The sequence below is a fragment of the Sphaeramia orbicularis genome, chromosome 19 (assembly GCF_902148855.1).
Source record: "Sphaeramia orbicularis chromosome 19, fSphaOr1.1, whole genome shotgun sequence".
Taxonomy (NCBI): domain Eukaryota; kingdom Metazoa; phylum Chordata; class Actinopteri; order Kurtiformes; family Apogonidae; genus Sphaeramia; species Sphaeramia orbicularis.
The window spans coordinates 28,416,082-28,433,980 of record NC_043975.1 but is presented as its reverse complement, the minus strand read 5'-3'; the positions used below and the strand labels follow the sequence as shown (position 1 = coordinate 28,433,980).

The 17,899-nt window shown below is 38.4% G+C and overlaps 2 protein-coding genes across 3 annotated transcripts; both read left to right on the top strand.

The window, feature by feature from the left end:
• The first annotated feature begins 266 nt into the window (after positions 1-266).
• On the top strand, positions 267-8,162 carry LOC115410635 (gap junction gamma-1 protein-like). 2 transcript variants are annotated; one of them, XM_030122359.1, is made up of 3 exons: positions 267-396; positions 3,494-3,565; positions 6,503-8,162. In XM_030122359.1, the coding sequence occupies exon 3, from the start codon at positions 6,556-6,558 to the stop codon at positions 7,912-7,914; it is 1,359 nt and encodes a 452-aa protein (XP_029978219.1). In that variant the 5' UTR covers positions 267-396; positions 3,494-3,565; positions 6,503-6,555; the 3' UTR covers positions 7,915-8,162. The 2 variants fall into 2 exon arrangements, with proteins under 2 accessions (XP_029978219.1, XP_029978218.1); XM_030122358.1 differs by lacking the exon at positions 267-396 and adding an exon at positions 2,612-2,820.
• A 1,080-nt stretch (positions 8,163-9,242) lies between these two features.
• Positions 9,243-17,160, top strand: dbf4b (DBF4B-CDC7 kinase regulatory subunit). Its single transcript, XM_030122357.1, has 12 exons — positions 9,243-9,326; positions 10,797-10,991; positions 11,110-11,301; positions 12,262-12,312; positions 12,441-12,510; positions 12,746-12,807; positions 13,088-13,124; positions 13,260-13,305; positions 14,158-14,289; positions 14,434-14,581; positions 14,675-14,808; positions 14,937-17,160. Exons 2-12 carry the CDS (start codon positions 10,836-10,838, stop codon positions 16,357-16,359), a joined length of 2,451 nt encoding a protein of 816 aa, XP_029978217.1. The 5' UTR covers positions 9,243-9,326; positions 10,797-10,835; the 3' UTR covers positions 16,360-17,160.
• Positions 17,161-17,899: the final 739 nt, after the last annotated feature.

Below are 17,899 nucleotides of genomic sequence, written 5' to 3'. Positions count from 1 at the left end.
GTGAAAGATAACTCAGTTAAGGGACTTCAGTCTTGTGAGAGGTCACTCTGAATGAAGATGTTGCTTCCTCTGCCAAAACACTATCAGGGTGATTAGGGTTGTGAGTGTTTCCACTCTCCCCTTTGTCTGATTTTTACTCCAGTCAGAAGTCGGGCTAAAAGCTTCTGCCACTCCCTTAAAGTCCATGAAACTGTAACAGATGGAGAGGAGTGACGATGGAGGAAAAGGCAGGGTGCTGTCTCAGCTGGCATTTGTCTCTGTCCTTGAGATAAACGTCAGAGATAAATCCAAAACTTCTTGGCTCCCAGGTCATCCCTCACAGAACCAAACAATGGTCCAATTGTACTTCTACGTCCTTGGGGAAGCCGAAACTCACAAAACAAACCTCACTGTGTTGTAAGTAGATTTGTTTCTTCTTAAATGAAGCTGAGTCTGTAGATTTATGAGGAAAACAGACACAAAAAGTCTGATAAATTTTTTTTTTTTTTTAATTCATCTGAGCAGAGTGTTAAGATGTTTCATGTTGTTAAAAGTGTACTCCTGGGATTTAAGAGGGCAGTTCCAAAAAGTTGGAGCGTTTGCAAGTGACATATCTCTAAATGAAAAGGTTTAGTCCTAGAATTAAAGAAACAGAGGTAGAGTTGTCCTGCCTTTGGTGTCTAGTGTGGGTAAGAGCTGAATTATATACAAAAACAATCACCTTTCTTAATAGATACTGCAATTATGAAGCAAGTCACATTAGTCATTTTAATTTTATGATACATCTTTGCATTTCATTTTCACCAAAAAAGGTATTAAGGCATTGTCAGGTTTGTTCCAATCAAGCATGTTCCCTTAGGTCTGGAGAAGTGGAGTTTTATATGACTGCAAAGCTTTATTTATTATGGTGTGACACATTTTATCTCTAATAAAGTAAAGTCACAACTGCTGGGATTTGGGTAATTGGTCAGCCATCGTGTGAGTAAAAACCACTGGATTCTGTTTCCCACGATTGTGGCATCTTTCAGTAGAGCCCCAACCCCCCTTTAACGGGAAAACCCCTCATGCTTTGTGCTCGGGCTTCCTGTCACAAAATTAGAAGACGGAGCCGAGGGGATCCAGATGACAGGATCCGGAGCAGAGTTGAGAACTTTACAAAAACTCTCTCCAGAGCCACAGAAGACATACAACAGTATTTACCAGTTGATCCTCCATGTAAACTGACCTTTATGTTGGGAATTGGTAAAGCAGCTTGTTGCAGACTTCGTGCGATAGCAGAAGTCAAAAAGTCACCGACAACAAAAAAAGGAAAAAGCTTTATGGGTTCACAAAATGTCTTCAAAGCCTGATGGAAGAAGATGAAACGAACTGTTGGTGTCTGTTCTGCCTCAGACTAAGTCTAAGGACAACAGTGTAGTAAATATATGTGTTCTCTGAAAATTATTTGCCCTTTTCAAGAAGTCATGACTCCTGTCCAACTCCCTCTGAAGTTTTAAGTCTTTTTTTCAGTATATATTGCAACTTTTAACTCATCACTACCTGAATTTGCTGGAACACAACACACACCGCAGACTGGGAGCAGTGGGCTGCCCTGTCAGGGCTATGTGGATAAATTGGGCGTTAAATGTCTTGCTCAAGGGCACATCAGCCAACATTTTCTCTGCCCCCAAGTTAGTGTTAATTTGTGTACTCTGAGCCACACAGAACCTGCATGAAACCTCAGAGCCAATGTCAAAAGGTGGGGTTTGGCAACACACTTGAACAATGCATTTCTGACATGCTCTGCAGCGTAGAGCTGAGTCTAATCTTGATGAAGCATTCATCTGTTCTTATCAGACTGAATAACCCCCATTTAAGTGACGCACTTTCAATGGCATTATTTGTGACTTAATCCTCCACATGCATGTGATGAACAACAAACACCAGCCTCTGAAAGTATGTGACAACACAGAAGACCAGTGAGTGTAGTGGTAGAACTGGTATTGCAAATGCAGCCAAGACTTCTAGATAATTTCATGTGCAGAGAAAAACAGCTAGACTCTTGTATCCAATCCAATCCAATCCAACTTTATTTGTAAAGCACTTTAAAACAACCCCAGTGGACCAAAGTGCTGTACAGAAGAATAAATAAACCCAAAATAAAAGAATAAAATACAACAATAGATTAAAAAAAAAACCAACATAAAAATCTGTACAATTAAAAACAATAAAAATAAGAACAATAAACCAATACCAACTACCAAATAAAACAATACAATAAAAATAATACATTCAAACATCTCATATGGTTTCAAAAGCCAAGGAGAAAAAAAAAGGGTTTTAATTGTCTGTATGTATGTAAGTATGAATATATGCAATGAGTGATGACAGTAAACATGATAAAGACAGTTTCCCCTGCATGTGACAGCAATTATCATGAGAAAAATTCCATCAGTAACTATTTTTCCCTTAAAAACAGTATGCATCCTACAAAATACTGTCACACTATGGCATGATGGACATTTTTGGAGCTGTAAGCAGGACGTTGGTTGTAATTTACAGCAAATAAGGAACCAGTGATGATGCTTAAGTGAGTCACTCTGCACTCTCCACAGTCCCACCCCTCCTGTTCCTGCAGACCCACACACTACTTATCTCCCTCTGGTCTGTCAAGGCTTCACACTCCATTCTCCGGGATAAAAACATCTAAACTACATACTTACTTTAGCAAGAACTTCACTCATCCAAAACTTTGAGAGTATTCAGAGACAGCGTTTTTTTGCTGCTGTTTTACGGCGATGAAGATTTTATTTCCCCTCTGGCACAAGTGACATATTTTGTCTTAAATGTGCGCCTGACAAGGTGAGGATGCTATGCTATACTTACATTAAAAAGTATATTTAATTAAAAAAAATAAATAAATAAAAATAACAGCGTGTTTGAACAGAAAACATTTAACTTATTACCAAAAAGGCTCGACTCTATAAATACTAGTAGGTTTCTTTTGCTACTTTTTTATGTCAGTTGTGGTTAATTTGGCTAACTAGATTTACTGTACTAAGCTAGCATTAACGTTTGCTATCATAATTAGCTCTTGCTAAAGTTAAATAATATTAATTTAGGTCTAAGTTTAATATTATTTTCAGGTCATCTCGACTGATTAAAGTTATAGAAACTGCTAAAACTATCCCATGGGTTCACATAAAAATATTACAAAGCTCTTAGAGAAGTTTTTGCTTTTGTTTGGTCAGTGTTAGCATAAAAATGTTAAAAACTAACAGTTAGCAAGTTAGTATTGGTATTAAGATTAATGGCTTTGTATGTAGGCAATAAAATAGTAGAAAATTGTAAAAGCTGTCAGTTAAGTTAAATACTGTTGCTTTTACAGTCTAGAGGGACTCATACATCACTTTTACATGAAATCTTTTTATTTTAGGTTTTGTTTTAGTTGGATAAAAATGTGGATCTATTTTAAAGAAGCAGCTGTGGTCTGACACAGGGGATTTTGTATGGTGTTTCCTTTCTTTCTTTGCAGGCACATGGGGTTTGGAATCGACGTGCATTGTCTGGGAAAACAAGGAGGGCAGAAAGGATAGCTCAAAAAAAGGTAGTTAATTTAGTGTTAATTAGTGTTAACTGGTCTATTGATATCTGCTCAATACTGACACCAGTGAAATATTGCCTCTAGTTAGAAAATTTGAGACAATAATCACAGACAATGCATAGTTATTACATATTTTGTTTAGTTTCTTATATCAAATGAAGATTGATTTAACTTATGCCTTGTACAGATCATAATTTTATTCATGTTTATTTTTAAGTACATGCATGAAATATTGCAAGGAAGCAATTTTTTGTTATGAGATTTATTTGTTATGTTTTTGTCATGCTGCTGTACTATGGTTATATTCTTAAGACGTTAATTGATTGATTTCAGGCTCTCTATTCTCAGATTAGTAGCCCTATTAGTAGCCCTAACAGTACAGTTTTTTGTGTAAATGTACAATTTCAAATAGTCCTTTTCCATAGCACATTAGTAGTATTGTAGTATTTTTGAGCCATCTGACATTTAGCTTTGACTTTATGTGAATTGTCACGGCTTGACTTGATGTGTGTCAGATCTTTCGGATGCTCTAGTGTCCTGCTTTTCTGTAAAGTTGTTTCTCACTTCACTCCCCAAATAAGGACAAGTTACCTTAATTTAACTATCTATGGTTCACATCAAGCCAGGAAACACTGTTACACATCATTCTCATCAGTGCAGTGCCTTCATTTTCCTTTGGCTTTTTCTTGCGAACAGTGTATCTAATAAAGATTTTAAAAAAACATACCACTCAAAAATACGAAGCACAGTGTCAGCACTACAAATTTTTTTACAGCCACCTTTTAAGTTGATGGTGGGCGAGTGTTTCATACTGAAAACATAGATTTAGGGTGGAGCATTGCTTTAACTGCTTTGAAGGAAACTGTAATTTTGTATGTTCACAGCTTGAAGTCCTTTTTGATAGGCATGAACAAGGCTGGGTGCGCTTTAAACATGCACTCCTTAAATAGTTCTTTTACTAGCGCTGCAGGAAACTGGAGGCTGTAGGTCTGAGACTGGGAGACATCTGGGTAAAATGCACTGGATTGCTTTCAGACATATGAAAACACTTGGGTGATCGAGGTGCCGCAACAGGTCCATTCAATCTTCGGACCTGTTTTATGTGAACCCCTTATATGAGAAGATTGTATAATTGTAAACATGGAACGTGAGTTTTAAACTCCCCAGGGTGACTATAAATTTTGTAAAAATTGGGGAAAAGGTCTAATAAATTCACAGGATTATGATCACTAGAAGAATTGCACTTTTTCTGGCTGGCAGTTGTACTGCGGTGTGATTCTCATCCTCACGTGAACATGAGCAGTTTGAAGCATTGTTCTCAATTTCTGACCAACCGTGAGATTTGTGTTTGGGTGGTGATAAATTAGCCAGTGGGCCAGCCAGATGTGCAGTTTTAAATGGCACGTGACTCTTAATGAGACAGTCCAGATTTTTTTCTTCTTTACAGACTGAGATGTTCACTTAGTAGCAGCTTGACCTGATTACTTGAATGTGTTGTTGGATTGTGTGGCATTTATTTGAGGCATAACACCGACAATCGTGTATATGCACCATATAATATGTGTACTTTGAGACTATTCAGTGTTGGCATTGTATTTTAACGCAACATTTTCAAATCATAAATTACAGTGGTTTATGTGATATTAGCAAATACCAAACAAGGAGATAGAAGATCATAAATCACAAAAATTCTGCTAATCAGATATTGACTTATAATAATTAATCAATACAGATAATAGTAGAGGGTGTTGCCTTTTCTTGTGGTGCCGTGATGCCGTTGGCCTAGTGCTGGGATCACTATAGGACCAAAACTGCAAACAAATTTTAAGAATAGTTTTTTGCTGGAGGACTAAAACATAGTTTTTGAGTGTGATAACATAACTGACTTTGTGCAGTGACAGTCCCAGAAAAACCTCAAGCATTGTCGCTGTCAGGTCATTTTATTGCTTCTATCTCAGTCTCCTACTGTTAAGCACATGGCAGTACATTAACAATGGTGAAGTATAGGCTTGACCGTAGTATACATAATCATCTGATGGATCTCATTTCAGCACTTTTGATAAATTACATTCTATGTAGTAAGTAACATGACCGATTGACTTTCAGGGCTTTAGCGTTTCAGTGGTAGATTTCCAGTACAAATCACCACACAAACACAGTAACCTCCCAAAAACCTATCAGGGACACCTAGTTAATAATAGCAATTATGCTTAGACATTCCATCATCATCATTACTCTTCCCTTTGTATATTAATGCCGCGGGTATGTTTAGACAGGAGCTTTAGGGTATAGCTATTAAAGGAATCAAGTGTAAGCTTGTTGTTATCAGAGATAAATGTGCTGTTGTGTAACTATGTATAGGAAAGACAAAGTACCTGTGTGTGTCAAATTAATTTCACGATGAACATTGGATGTGCTTTAAGTGGTTTCACATCACGTAGAAGACCTATGTGCCCTTAGTCTTCACTGCCAACCAACAGAGCTAATAGTGTTTGTAGTCATTATATGTGCAGTACAAATGATCTGTGCAGTAAGAGATACACTGAAAGATTGATGAGCTAATTAAATGTCACTAGTATTTTGATTAACTAGTTTGAGATCGTTGGTTTTGGGCTAATAATTTCACAAAGTTAAAAAAGACAAAATTCAAACAAATTTGCAAATCTTCATTGTCTTTCAGTAAGTAGTAGATCCTGCTGTCTAATAAATGCTGTTGTTGAGTGCAATAAAACTTTGTCTTGAGTTTAATGTTTTATTGTCTCTTTAAATGTATCTTATTGATACTTCCTGTTTAAATAAATGCACTTCAGACTTATAGATCTACCATAGAAATGATAAAGGTACATTTTAATTAAAGTTTAGCAATGTTGTGTCCCATGTATTATTGTTGGTCATTTTATACTTTTGCACAGAAGTTAATGATGTCTGCTTTCTTCACAGTGGACTAACAGGAAGTGTCTGTTGCCACTCACTATAGAGTCCCCACCATTAACATGAGTTGGAGTTTCCTGACTCGTCTGCTGGAGGAAATCCACAACCATTCCACATTTGTGGGGAAGATTTGGCTCACCGTCCTCATAGTTTTCCGCATTGTGCTGACAGCAGTAGGTGGCGAGTCCATCTACTATGATGAGCAGAGCAAATTTGTCTGCAACTCAGGCCAACCGGGCTGTGAGAATGTGTGCTACGACGCCTTCGCTCCACTCTCACACGTTCGCTTCTGGATCTTCCAGATTATTCTTGTGGCCACACCATCTCTCATGTACCTGGGCTATGCAGTCCACAAAATTACTCGGGCAGAGGAACAGTCGGACAGTGGGGGGGTGAGTGGATTTTCGCGGAGAAAATCCAGGAAGAACTATCTGGCAGGGAGAAGGCAGCACAGGGGCTTGGAAGAGGCTGAGGATGACAATGAGGAAGACCCCATGATCTATGAAATGGCAGAGGTGGAACACAACAGTGAAGCAGCAAAAGGAAGTTGTGATGGGCAGGGAAAGGGCAAAGTTCGGCATGATGGGCGCCAACGGATCAAACAGGATGGGTTGATGCGCATTTATGTATTTCAGCTTTTGGCCCGCTCTTTACTGGAAGTGGCTTTCCTGTGTGGACAGTATGCCCTGTATGGATTTGCAGTGCCTGCCACATATGTTTGTTCAGACCTGCCCTGCCCTCACCATGTGGACTGCTTTGTATCACGGCCCACTGAGAAAACTATCTTCCTCCTCATCATGTATGCAGTCTCCATTCTCTGTCTGGTACTTAATATATGGGAGCTGCTTCACTTGGGAATAGGTACCATCTGTGAGATTATACGCTCTCGCCAGTTGCAGGTTGATGATGATGAGCTTTGTGGATTAACAAAAGGGCCAGATACTATTGAGACTGGATTGAACAGAGAAGAATACAACAGCTACCCTTTTTCTTGGAGTGCACCATCAGCTCCACCTGGGTACAACATCGCCATCAAGCCTCTTTTGGTTTCTACAGGGACCCGTGACCAGCCACTACCCATCACCGACCTCACTAACACCAAGATGGCATGCAGGCAGAATCACGTGAACATTGCCCAAGAGGAGCGTCAGCACTGCTCCAATAATGATGACAACCTGCACAGAGGAGGGATGGGAGACGCCCCGAGAGGACTTCATAAGGACGTTGGTCAGCCTCAGAACCGGCTGGAGGCTGACAAACAGGTCTACAACAAGCAGCAGGGCCACACTAACAACCATAGCAAACGGAAACACCGGCAGGTCTCCAAACATACCTCAAGCAAAGTAGACGTAGACAGGGGCAGCAGTAGCACCAGTAGTAGCAGCAAATACGGAGAGATAAAAGGTTCTGAGTGGATCTAAAAGACAAACAGTGACTTATGCAAATTCAGACTGACGCACGTCATCATGAAAGTCACCACTAACTTCTGGAAGAAGTATACAGTTCATTTTCATGATCATTTTTGCATTAAAGAATTACATTTAATAGTTTCCTTGTTACCTTTCAGGTTTGAGCAGAATTAAAACCAAGCAATAAAACACATCTTTCAAGAAAGCATTGAAGATGGTATCAGTGCAGTGTAAAATGTAACCTTTAAGGCTATGGCAAAGCTAAAAAACAAAACATGCTTTCACATCAAATGAAGGTACAAGATAGATTTGCACAGTATATTTTGATAAATAACCTCTACTGAAAGGTGCTGGAGTTGAGTGATTATTCAGTATTTTGCAGATGCATCTGTTCTGTTACCCAGGGTGCCTTACATTAAAAACTACAAAGAGCTGTTTCACATTCACAGTGTTTACTTTAAGTTCAGCACTTAAGTTTTTGAAATAATAGTTTTATTTTAGAATGTTTTTATTGTCCATCTATTCATAGTTTTCAGCATCCTATGTTTGATTTGGATTGTTGATGGTTGTCTCTTGCTGTACTGAAATAAACCTATTGTGTTTTCAAATGTTTGCAGCTGAGATGTTTACAGTGTTTGTGTTTTTTTGTAAAGAAAATAAAAAGTTAAATTGTTTTGTTATATGTTGAGAAGCATGTACTGTATTCAGTGGCCTTGCAGTTGCATTTTTGGGTCTGGTATGTTTTCCAAACTAGTAATGGATACTCATTTTTTATTTGTCATTCTAGTCCCTTGCATTGTGCCAATTTTTTTTTATTTGTGCAAAGTATTTTTTGAAGTACATGTTTGAGGTTTTACATGACACAAATAAAAGAGTACATATTGTTTTTATTATTTCTGTTTACATGATGTTTTGAATCATTCAATAGGTAAAAAGGCAATAAAACGGTTTATGAGAATATGCTGCATTTTACTCCATAAAGGGAAGGAGAAGCTTAAATACGGTTTTGAAGTAACTGTTAGTAGCACAGCGCCCTCTGCTGGTTACTAAAGGAAACTATAAATACTTCGACTCATTTCACGGTTACAGGGTTGACCAAACATCTGCAGTTTTTGCAAATGCTAATTTAAGAGTATTTAGCAGCTACTTTTACAAAAAAGTTATATATAGAGAGAAGCATTGCTTAAGGAAACAAATATTTTAACAAGTATTCAGCAGAAATTTTATTACAATTGATCATATTTTTTAATTTCCAAGTGGAGAGGATAATAGAACATATCCCTGTCTGACAAATCCAGCATTCACCAGAATTGACGTCATCTTCCTGTTCCGGTCTCCGCCAGTGTTTTTAAAAAAGCGGCGGTTGGTGCTTCAACTTCCCTTGACATTTCCTTATCACACTGTCACTTCTAAAGCAAGAAAGCGTAAGTCCACCGTTTTTTTGCATAAGTCATGTGTAAGATATTTTAACAGACGGCCGATATTCATATTAGAAACTACTCAAGGTGTTGTTCGTGCGTTCTGTAGTTCAAGGAAACTTGAGAGCTAACAACAGCTAATGCTAAATTATAGCATTTCATGCTAATTTTGTTTGCGTGGTTGTATTGTTACGTGGTTTTAGCTGTCCACAAAGAGACAGAATGACTGGTCTACACGATCATAGTAAAGTTTCAGCACATGTTTCCTTACTTTTAGATATTATGTGTGCATGAACTGTGCCAGGCACAGTATCCCTTGGGACTCAGAAGAAACGTGTTGAAGTTGCGATAACTGGAGCATACACTACTGTCCTTTCTCAGGGTTATCGCTCACTATTATGCTTACATGCTACAGCCAAGCCATTTCAGCCATCACTAAAATCAGATAAATGAGTGTGAAAGCAAAACGTTTTCCTTTTCAAGTTTTGTCCTTAACCCTTTCATGCGTAATGGTTACTCCAGTGGACAGCTATTCTACAGCTGTTCTCTTGTATATTTTATATGCACATTATATTTTTAGATTTTGTTGTTTTAGTTTCATATCAGCCAACACAATGGACACTTATGCATCATCCCAAACGCTACAATTCATACTATTACTGTAACTTTGCTGTTCTTGATAAACCTGATCTGCACTAACATGTTTGAGTGTAAATCAATTGTTAATTGTTAGACTGTAAATAATAGTTGTTTGTTTGTTTTTTTAAACAAAAAGTTTTTTGTTTTTTTTTTGTGGCATATTATCTCCATGAAGTGAGTAATAACTAGTATTAGAATATGTTAAAATGTGAGAAAACATCAGTTTAGTAACATTAGAACTTGTTTTATTTCATTGTTTTCATATCACTTTATGATATTGGGTTTTAAATACACGTTTCTTTGCTTCAAAATAAAATTCATGGTGTAGTTGAGTGGACAATTTTGTAAATCTATCTGATTGTTTTTTTCATGCCTCAGGAGGAATAAAAACACTAAAAAAACAAAAAAAAACTCGACTAAGGTTCTCATAATTCATGCATTAAAGGGTTAAGCTATTTATTGTGTATTTATTGTCTGCTTTAGCTTTATGTCTTCCACCAGCTTAAAGAAAATGCTGATATAAACAATAAATGTAGCCAGCATTCAGCCACATGAATGATAAAGGTAAATTTACAAAGCGACATGCAAAAATACCTGAAAATAACATACATAATTTCAAGCCAACACAAACCGGCACAAAGTCCCCAGAAACACAATGGAAAACTGTCTTAAAATAGTAACAATATTCAAGTAGTTGACAACAATATATTAATTTCAAGGTTTCAGCTGTGAATCCAAGTACAGACTACTGTCTTCCCTTTTTTGTCTTGAGTTTATGCAAACCTTATCATTCAGAATGATATTTTGTGTTTTTTTTTCCCCCATATACGAATTTAGGATCCTGGTGTTTGATGGTAAACATACAGCACTATCACAATGCAGCAGCAGCAGCAGAAGTATCCAGAGAAGTGTGGTCTTCTAGGCAAACTGTGCTCTGGGCAGAAGAAATTGGAAGGGAAGATCTTCTATCTAGACCAAGTGAAAAAACGTTGCACAGCCTTGCTTTTGGAGGCTATATGTCTTCTTGGAGGGGTAAGCTCATGGGAAGCTGAAGACTTTCCTTTGCTTCTTGTTATATTATTGATTATAAAAAATTGCTGATCTTTAGTGTAAAGTAATGTGTGGATATACATGTGTTTTCCTACTGTAGAAAGTTGAAAGCTTCCTGCACAAGGATGTGAACTTTGTTGTCACTGGAAACCAGGAGGGTCTGACAGAACAGAGGTCTCTGGATAGCAAAGCAGGGACCAAAGTCATGAGTGAAGAACCTCAGCGTCCTGTTAGGCAGCGGGAAAGTATCTTCAGCAATGACAAACAGCGACCAAGCACCAGTAGACCAATGGTAATCAAATTTAGTCATGCATTTTAAAAGTGTTCTGCAGATCTTATTTAATAGAAACAGGCAAGATTGTTTGTATTCAAGAGATCAATTTTTTTTTTTTTTTTTTTTTTGGGTGGGGGGGGTGTAGATCACCACCAAAATTTTATCATTTGTTCCTTTTGCCAGTATCAACATTTCCTGAGAATTCATCCATAACTTTTTGAGTTATCTTTCTAACAAACAGACAAACCCTGATGAAAACATAACCTTCGCCGCTCCTTGGCGGAGGTAATTAGTGCCTTTATTTGTTGTTTTTATTCATTTGACCACAATACACAGTTCTCAGTTTGCAATTGAATCAGAATGTTACTCTGCAGCATTCTGTGCTGTAACATAAATGAAAATATTTCTTGTGCATTAATATTAACATTGGTGTACGTATTCATATCACAGCTGATAAGAATACTACATATTACTAGGCAGTTAGGTTAATGTGTTTTGGCTGTCACGTAAATATAATAGAAACAATAGTTATTTAGAATAGAATTGTATTTTTTTTGTAAATTTTATACCACTAGTATAACCTGGGCACAACATAGTTTTTTATACACATACAGTACACTTTATTAAGAAGAAATGATTGCTATTGGTATTGAACTTAGGAACATATAAGTTAAAATAAAAAAATATATAAATACATTTTTAAAAAAGTTTCCTATATAAACCTAAGAACAAACACATTTTCTAAGTTGTTCATTGACATAAATAACTTGTATAAAAAGCCTGTTACTGAAGTATACAAATAAATGATGTTGAACTAGGAAACATGCGGTGTTCATACAGATGAATGAAGACATTTGGCTCAAAAATTGTTACATATAGTCCTTAAAAATAACATCTGTGCATATCATATATTTTTGATCAATATATTAATTTAAATTGTGAGCTGCAATCAATCGATGTGTGTATTTATCTCAACAGGCTTGTGGCAGCCGGGGGAAGGCTCTGCTCGAAAAAGCCATTCGTAACAATGTAAGTCAGCAAAAGTGTGGCTCATTTTACAGATTTACAGTTTTAATTTTTGGATTGTGATTTTTCCTCATAGATAGTACATAAATATGCAGGTGTCTGTTTTCTTTAAATTTAATGATCTTCCACAGGAGCGACTACAGGGGAGCAGTGTTTTGGCCAATGCCCGATCATGGGGAGTCAAGATTTTGCATGCAGATGGTATCCTTTTGACAAGTCATTGTATTCAAACAAGATTTCCTAATCAAAACTAACAGCACCACTTAAACCCTTGTTTGGTTTGTTTGCGCTCCCATCTGTAGTGTAGTGAAGCTGTACTCACAGCAGATGGCACTATGGGAGAGTTTACTGTCATATAACTAAACCTGTAGAGAAATGACCTGTACTGCAGAGCATTGTCTGAAAAGTCTTGTTTTGATCCTTAATGTATTCTCAGATGTCCTTTTATATCTGAAACGGCTCACTCGAGAGAGCATCAGCGCTAAACAGAAGTCAGAGGTAGGGTGATGGGCCCAATAGTTTTTCAGCACACAAGACAAATAAATGCAGCAGTTTTTATGCCTCAAGAAAAAAAAACAAGGTTAACAAATTATGAGTGACTGAGCTGGGCTAAATAAAAATGTTTGGCAACAACAGGTATTTGAAGAACAACTGTTTTACTTAGCGGAATGTTTTGTGTGTATGTAATGGAGATTTAAGAAATACTGACTAGTCCTTTTTCACCTTCATGCTTATATAATTTTTTAATATTTATTTATGGTGTTTTTTTTGTTTGCAGAAAGTGCACCCCAAACAAGGTTCTCATGTTGTCAAAGGTTAGTTATGTGCCTGATACTAAGCAATTTATCACACAAATACAGTATTGATAATATGTAATAATAATAATAATTTGCCGCATTAATTGAAATGTTCTTTTTCTGTCCATATTTTTGTCACATTTTGATTCACAGCCACAGCTTTAAGGTCTCCCTATCTTAAAATTGAAGATTCAAGCAGGTGAGTTTCATCCCTCATTCAGTTCTGGTTGTTTGTAATTGTTTATTTCCTTTGCTTCACAGGAAGGGAATGTGACTCCCATTTGCAACAATACACTTAAGGAACAGAAACTGCCGATAAAAAAAAACTTAAAATGAATCCTCACGCATGTGTTTAAAGACTTAATGTTAATTAACCCTTTTAGTTAAAGTTATACTGTTAAACGTGTTTCTGAATTCTGAATGAAGAAAGAAACCGGAGACATGGCTATGAAAAACTGGTTTCAGACTTGCTGTGTTCACAAAAAAATTGTTTGGTATTCCAGTGGATGCTGTGACTCAAAACAATAACGAGTGTTTGTGACCTGCCCCATGTTTCTGCTCCTCTTACCCCACTGGGACAGAGGTTTGCATTTCAGCCTAGATTATTTTCTTAATTGAACCTGTTAAGGAGTTCCATCGTGTAATGTGACAGTGACCCCCAGTGATGCCGCTCCCCAGGAGCCCAGAGCTCAAGCGGATACGATTTCTATTCGATGAGGCTTTGCAAGGTCCGCTGCCTGCTGCTGCAGGGGATCTCTACATGCTAACAGGTCTTTTCATTAGCCCTCTCATTTCAATTAATTGAAGTGCTCTGGCTAATGCATGGACCTTTGGGCTATGGGAAACTGAACCCATGACATCTGAAACATTTGAATATAAGCCCAGCTGGGGTCAATCTCCATAGAGTTGAACAACGAGGCTGAAATAATTTTTCATTTGAACATTTGATAGTCCTGTGTCACTGAATTCTTTGCTTCCAAACATATATAATTTATCATCAGCATAATCTGCATTTTCTTTACTGAACTGAATCATTTTGTGATCATTGTAGGAAATACAAGCCTTTGCATATGCAGTCTATGACCTTCCCCACTATGTACTATTTGGGCCGATTCAGTCCCTTTGAATGTCCTCCTCCTCCTCGGTTTGACAAATGGGCTGAGCCAGAAAAGAAGAAAAACCGGTTTGTGTTGCTTTGCTTTTGTCATCATTTGAAACATTTCCTTGGGTTAATCTGTGATAATTAAATTACTTCACAAGGATGTAAACTGGAACCTTTTTTTTTTTTTTTCAAATAGTCGTAAAGTTTATTTTTTCTTTTTCTTAGGGAGATGAGCAAAGTTGAAAACAGCATTGAAGACAAATCAAAATCTCCACTCAGCCCACTCAGTTGTAACCCGTCACCTTGGAAGCCACGCAAAAAGGACCTGTCTTATTGTGAATGCTGCCAGCAAGCATATACTAATCAGGACGAGGTACAAGTCTGATTGGCAAATTAGTTAAACTTTGTTCACGTAAAATTTAATTACAGTTAACTGAAATCCATGACTCTCTGTTTGACTTTGTAGCATTTACAGTCCAGTCAGCACCGTACGTTTGCTCTGGATTCCTCTAACTACGGTATGGTGGATCAACTCATCGCTGCAATGATTCCAGGATTTGACCCCAATCCATCCGACCAGTTGGAAGAACCACTAAACAGGCAAGTGACTGTTAACTAATAGTGTCCTGGTAACATGAAACTGCTTCTTAAATCTCCCAAGACAGCAAAACTTCTCTGTCCGATGTCCCGTCAAGATAATTTCCTCTCTATTTATGATCATTCCTTAGACCACCAACTCCTGTGCCCCTCCAAGATGTCTGTGAACTGGAGCCACTCACTGATGTTGAGACGGAGCATGCTGTCCAGGCCTTGAGAATGCAACACTCACCTTTCAGTGCTCACATCTCTAGCCCTACTCGAGGCCCTGCCAGTCCATTCCAGGGAGTTCAGTGTCTCATCACAAATGAAGCAGATGTGGACATGCAGCTTTTGACTCCAGAGACAGACTGCCAGGTTCCTGAAGGGCAGGTTCACAATTTAAGCCCCACTATGCCCATGTTGGATCCCGAGCCAGTATGCCACCACTCAATCTGCCAGCAGCCTGATAAGCCTCCATCTTCTTGCCCTGACATTCACTGTCTATCGTCTGATAATTGCTTCTTGCCACCGGTCCTAAGCCCACAAGTCCCCAACCCCTACCACATGGAGCCACATAGCCCTTATTCGGAGCCACCTGTGCTCAGTCCTCAACAATATCCTGCAGAGGAGCCAATGGAAGAAGACTTTTGTAAAATGGATTTCCCAGCTGACACACTACTCATTTCAGCTCCAGTTTTTCACTTCAAGTCTTTGGTAAAAGCAGAGGGAGAAGTAGAGATGGATCAGAAAAAACTGCTAGGTCTCAGTCGGACCGTATGTTTGAACAGTATCATGGAGTGTAACAGACTGGGTTCGCATAGATCTCGTTCTCTTCCTCGGCCGTCCACTAAGCCTTCAAACCCCAAAAAGCGCTGCCGATCTGCTAGTCCTGCATGTAGGCTGAGCAAAAGGCGAAGGAAGACATCTGTGGGTGGCTACAGCAATAAGTGGCTTGAGAAGTCGGAAAGTGAACTTACGACAATGATTGAGGACTTTTCATTATTTGACAAGAAGTCGAGTCAAATGATTCAGTCCAGTCCTATACCAGTTTCTCCCAGTATATGCACAGTGCAAAGACTTGGGTTAAAACAACAGACTTCTTCCACAGTCAGTGTCACTTGTGTGAAGGATCAGACCACATGGCCGCTGCACTCACAAGCATCACTATTAGCTACTCCACTTCAATTCCCCAGTGATAAATGTCAGAGTGTGTTTTCTAGTCAAGACTCTCAGCACTCTCTTTCCCACTCGACCTCCATCTGCATAGAGCCAGCCCTCATCCCAGATTTCGCTACACTGGATCCGTCATCGTCAGACTCTGACTGGGACTCTGACCTGCTGTCACGGCTTGGCCCGGCATCAGTGACCCCCGCGTCACCCACTGAACAGATCTGTGAACTCGACAAAGAACTCCTCCACAGGCCATGCACCTGGATGCACGACACCAGCTATGAGTCACGTCTTCATACTGTCCTTCAGCCCTCAACCCAAACAGTATCCCTGTGTGGGGACGAAGTGGATCCCACAGTGTTTTCCAGGACTGTAGTGCAGATTGTTGAGGTTCAACACTGATATTTATTTATTTTTGTAGATTTTTATTTGGAGGAACTCAGTCTCATGAACTGGAAGTATGACTCAAATGGTGTAGTAAATCCTTGACAGCTGCATATGCGAATTGGCAGCGCTCAAGCTCATAAATATAAGTCAAGCAAGTGTACACTGAATAAATATTTATAACATTGTACAAACTAAAATATAATAGCTGCTTTTAGAGATGTATTTTTTTTACATTTTTATTTGTTTTGTTGTACTTGATTTTACTTTGTGTTGTGGACACCATATCGTCCAATGAATTTGAAGAACATCCATTTTATTCCTGTGCACTAAACCCCAAACATTACTGTGTATGACATGCTGACTTTCAGCAGTCTTTGTGCAGCTGTGTCCAGGAACACATGGTACTATTGAGGATTTAATGAGGCTTTTCTGAAGGGGCATTACTCAATTACTGTAAGTGCTGCGTCTGGACCCGATCCCACATGCATCTGCGCTGATGGTTGTACAGAGGAGGCGTTTGTAGAGTGGAGGATTCACACCACCCGTGAGATAGGAAAAACTATTAATGTCAGAGTCTGCCTTTTGAAGGTGGTTCAGAGGTGTTACTGGGGTCACAGACGTAAGATATGTCCACTTGTTGGTGCTGAAAGTTGAAGTCATTTACCTTTAGAGATGTGTCACTGCCCATCCTAATGGACAGTTAAGAACAACGTCCGAAATCACATCTTATGAATTGATTTCAGTTTCTGGAGAACTAGCAGTTCTCTGGAAAATATGAACTTGTGTGTTTTTAAATAAATGTTTTTAACCATATTTCTTCCGCCTTTTGTTTGTGACGGTTGATGCTCAGGTAAAGCAAAGTTAACCGGGAGGAGTACCCTAAAGATAATTTTTGTGTAGTCTAAATAAATGCTGACTGATATTAAGTAAAGGAGAGCCAACTGAGAGAGGAAGAGCAAGCAAGGGCAGCAGTGGGTCGATGTGTCCTGTTTGGCTCATCAGCCCAGTTTCCAGCTGACTTGCGCAGTATTTGATATCTAATCTCCATGCCTTTTATCGGAACCCTTTGGTATCCATATTTGTATGATTGAATAGATCCATTGTATGGGTGGCTGTGGTGAAAACTGCACCAGAGGAAGGACAATTCAGCCTTTGAAGGAGTGGACTGAGTTATGCTCTTGTTCTTATATTCATAAATTCTGAAATCATATCTATAATTTCTTGTAATTTTGTTAAAATTAGATTTAAAGACTTAAGACAGAAATGTACAGAACCCAGTAATATTAAAATACAGTGGTGGAGAAAAAAAAGTTTTTGGACACCCCATGCATTTGTAATATATTGCATTAAGAATCACTCTTAGGTCATTGAATTCTGTTATGTTGTTCCATTCTCCAACCCCACATGCTCCCTTCTGCACATGCTCTATTCCATTGAGGTCAGAACTGGATTTTTCAGCGACATGATGAAACACATCCAGGATATGACATGTTGAAACTGTCAAGAATCATTTGCATTTGTCTGTGTCTGTCTGATGCAGCTACACCACTTGAAA

Coding starts and splice junctions, on each gene's coding strand:
- LOC115410635 (XM_030122359.1), top strand. CDS start 6,556: ATGAGTTGGAGTTTCCTGACTCGTCTGCTGGAGGAAATCCACAACCAT.
- dbf4b (XM_030122357.1), top strand. CDS start 10,836: ATGCAGCAGCAGCAGCAGAAGTATCCAGAGAAGTGTGGTCTTCTAGGC. Junction 10,992..11,109: donor CTATATGTCTTCTTGGAGGG/GTAAGCTCATGG, acceptor TTCCTACTGTAG/AAAGTTGAAAGCTTCCTGCA. Junction 12,511..12,745: donor CAAGATTTTGCATGCAGATG/GTATCCTTTTGA, acceptor ATGTATTCTCAG/ATGTCCTTTTATATCTGAAA.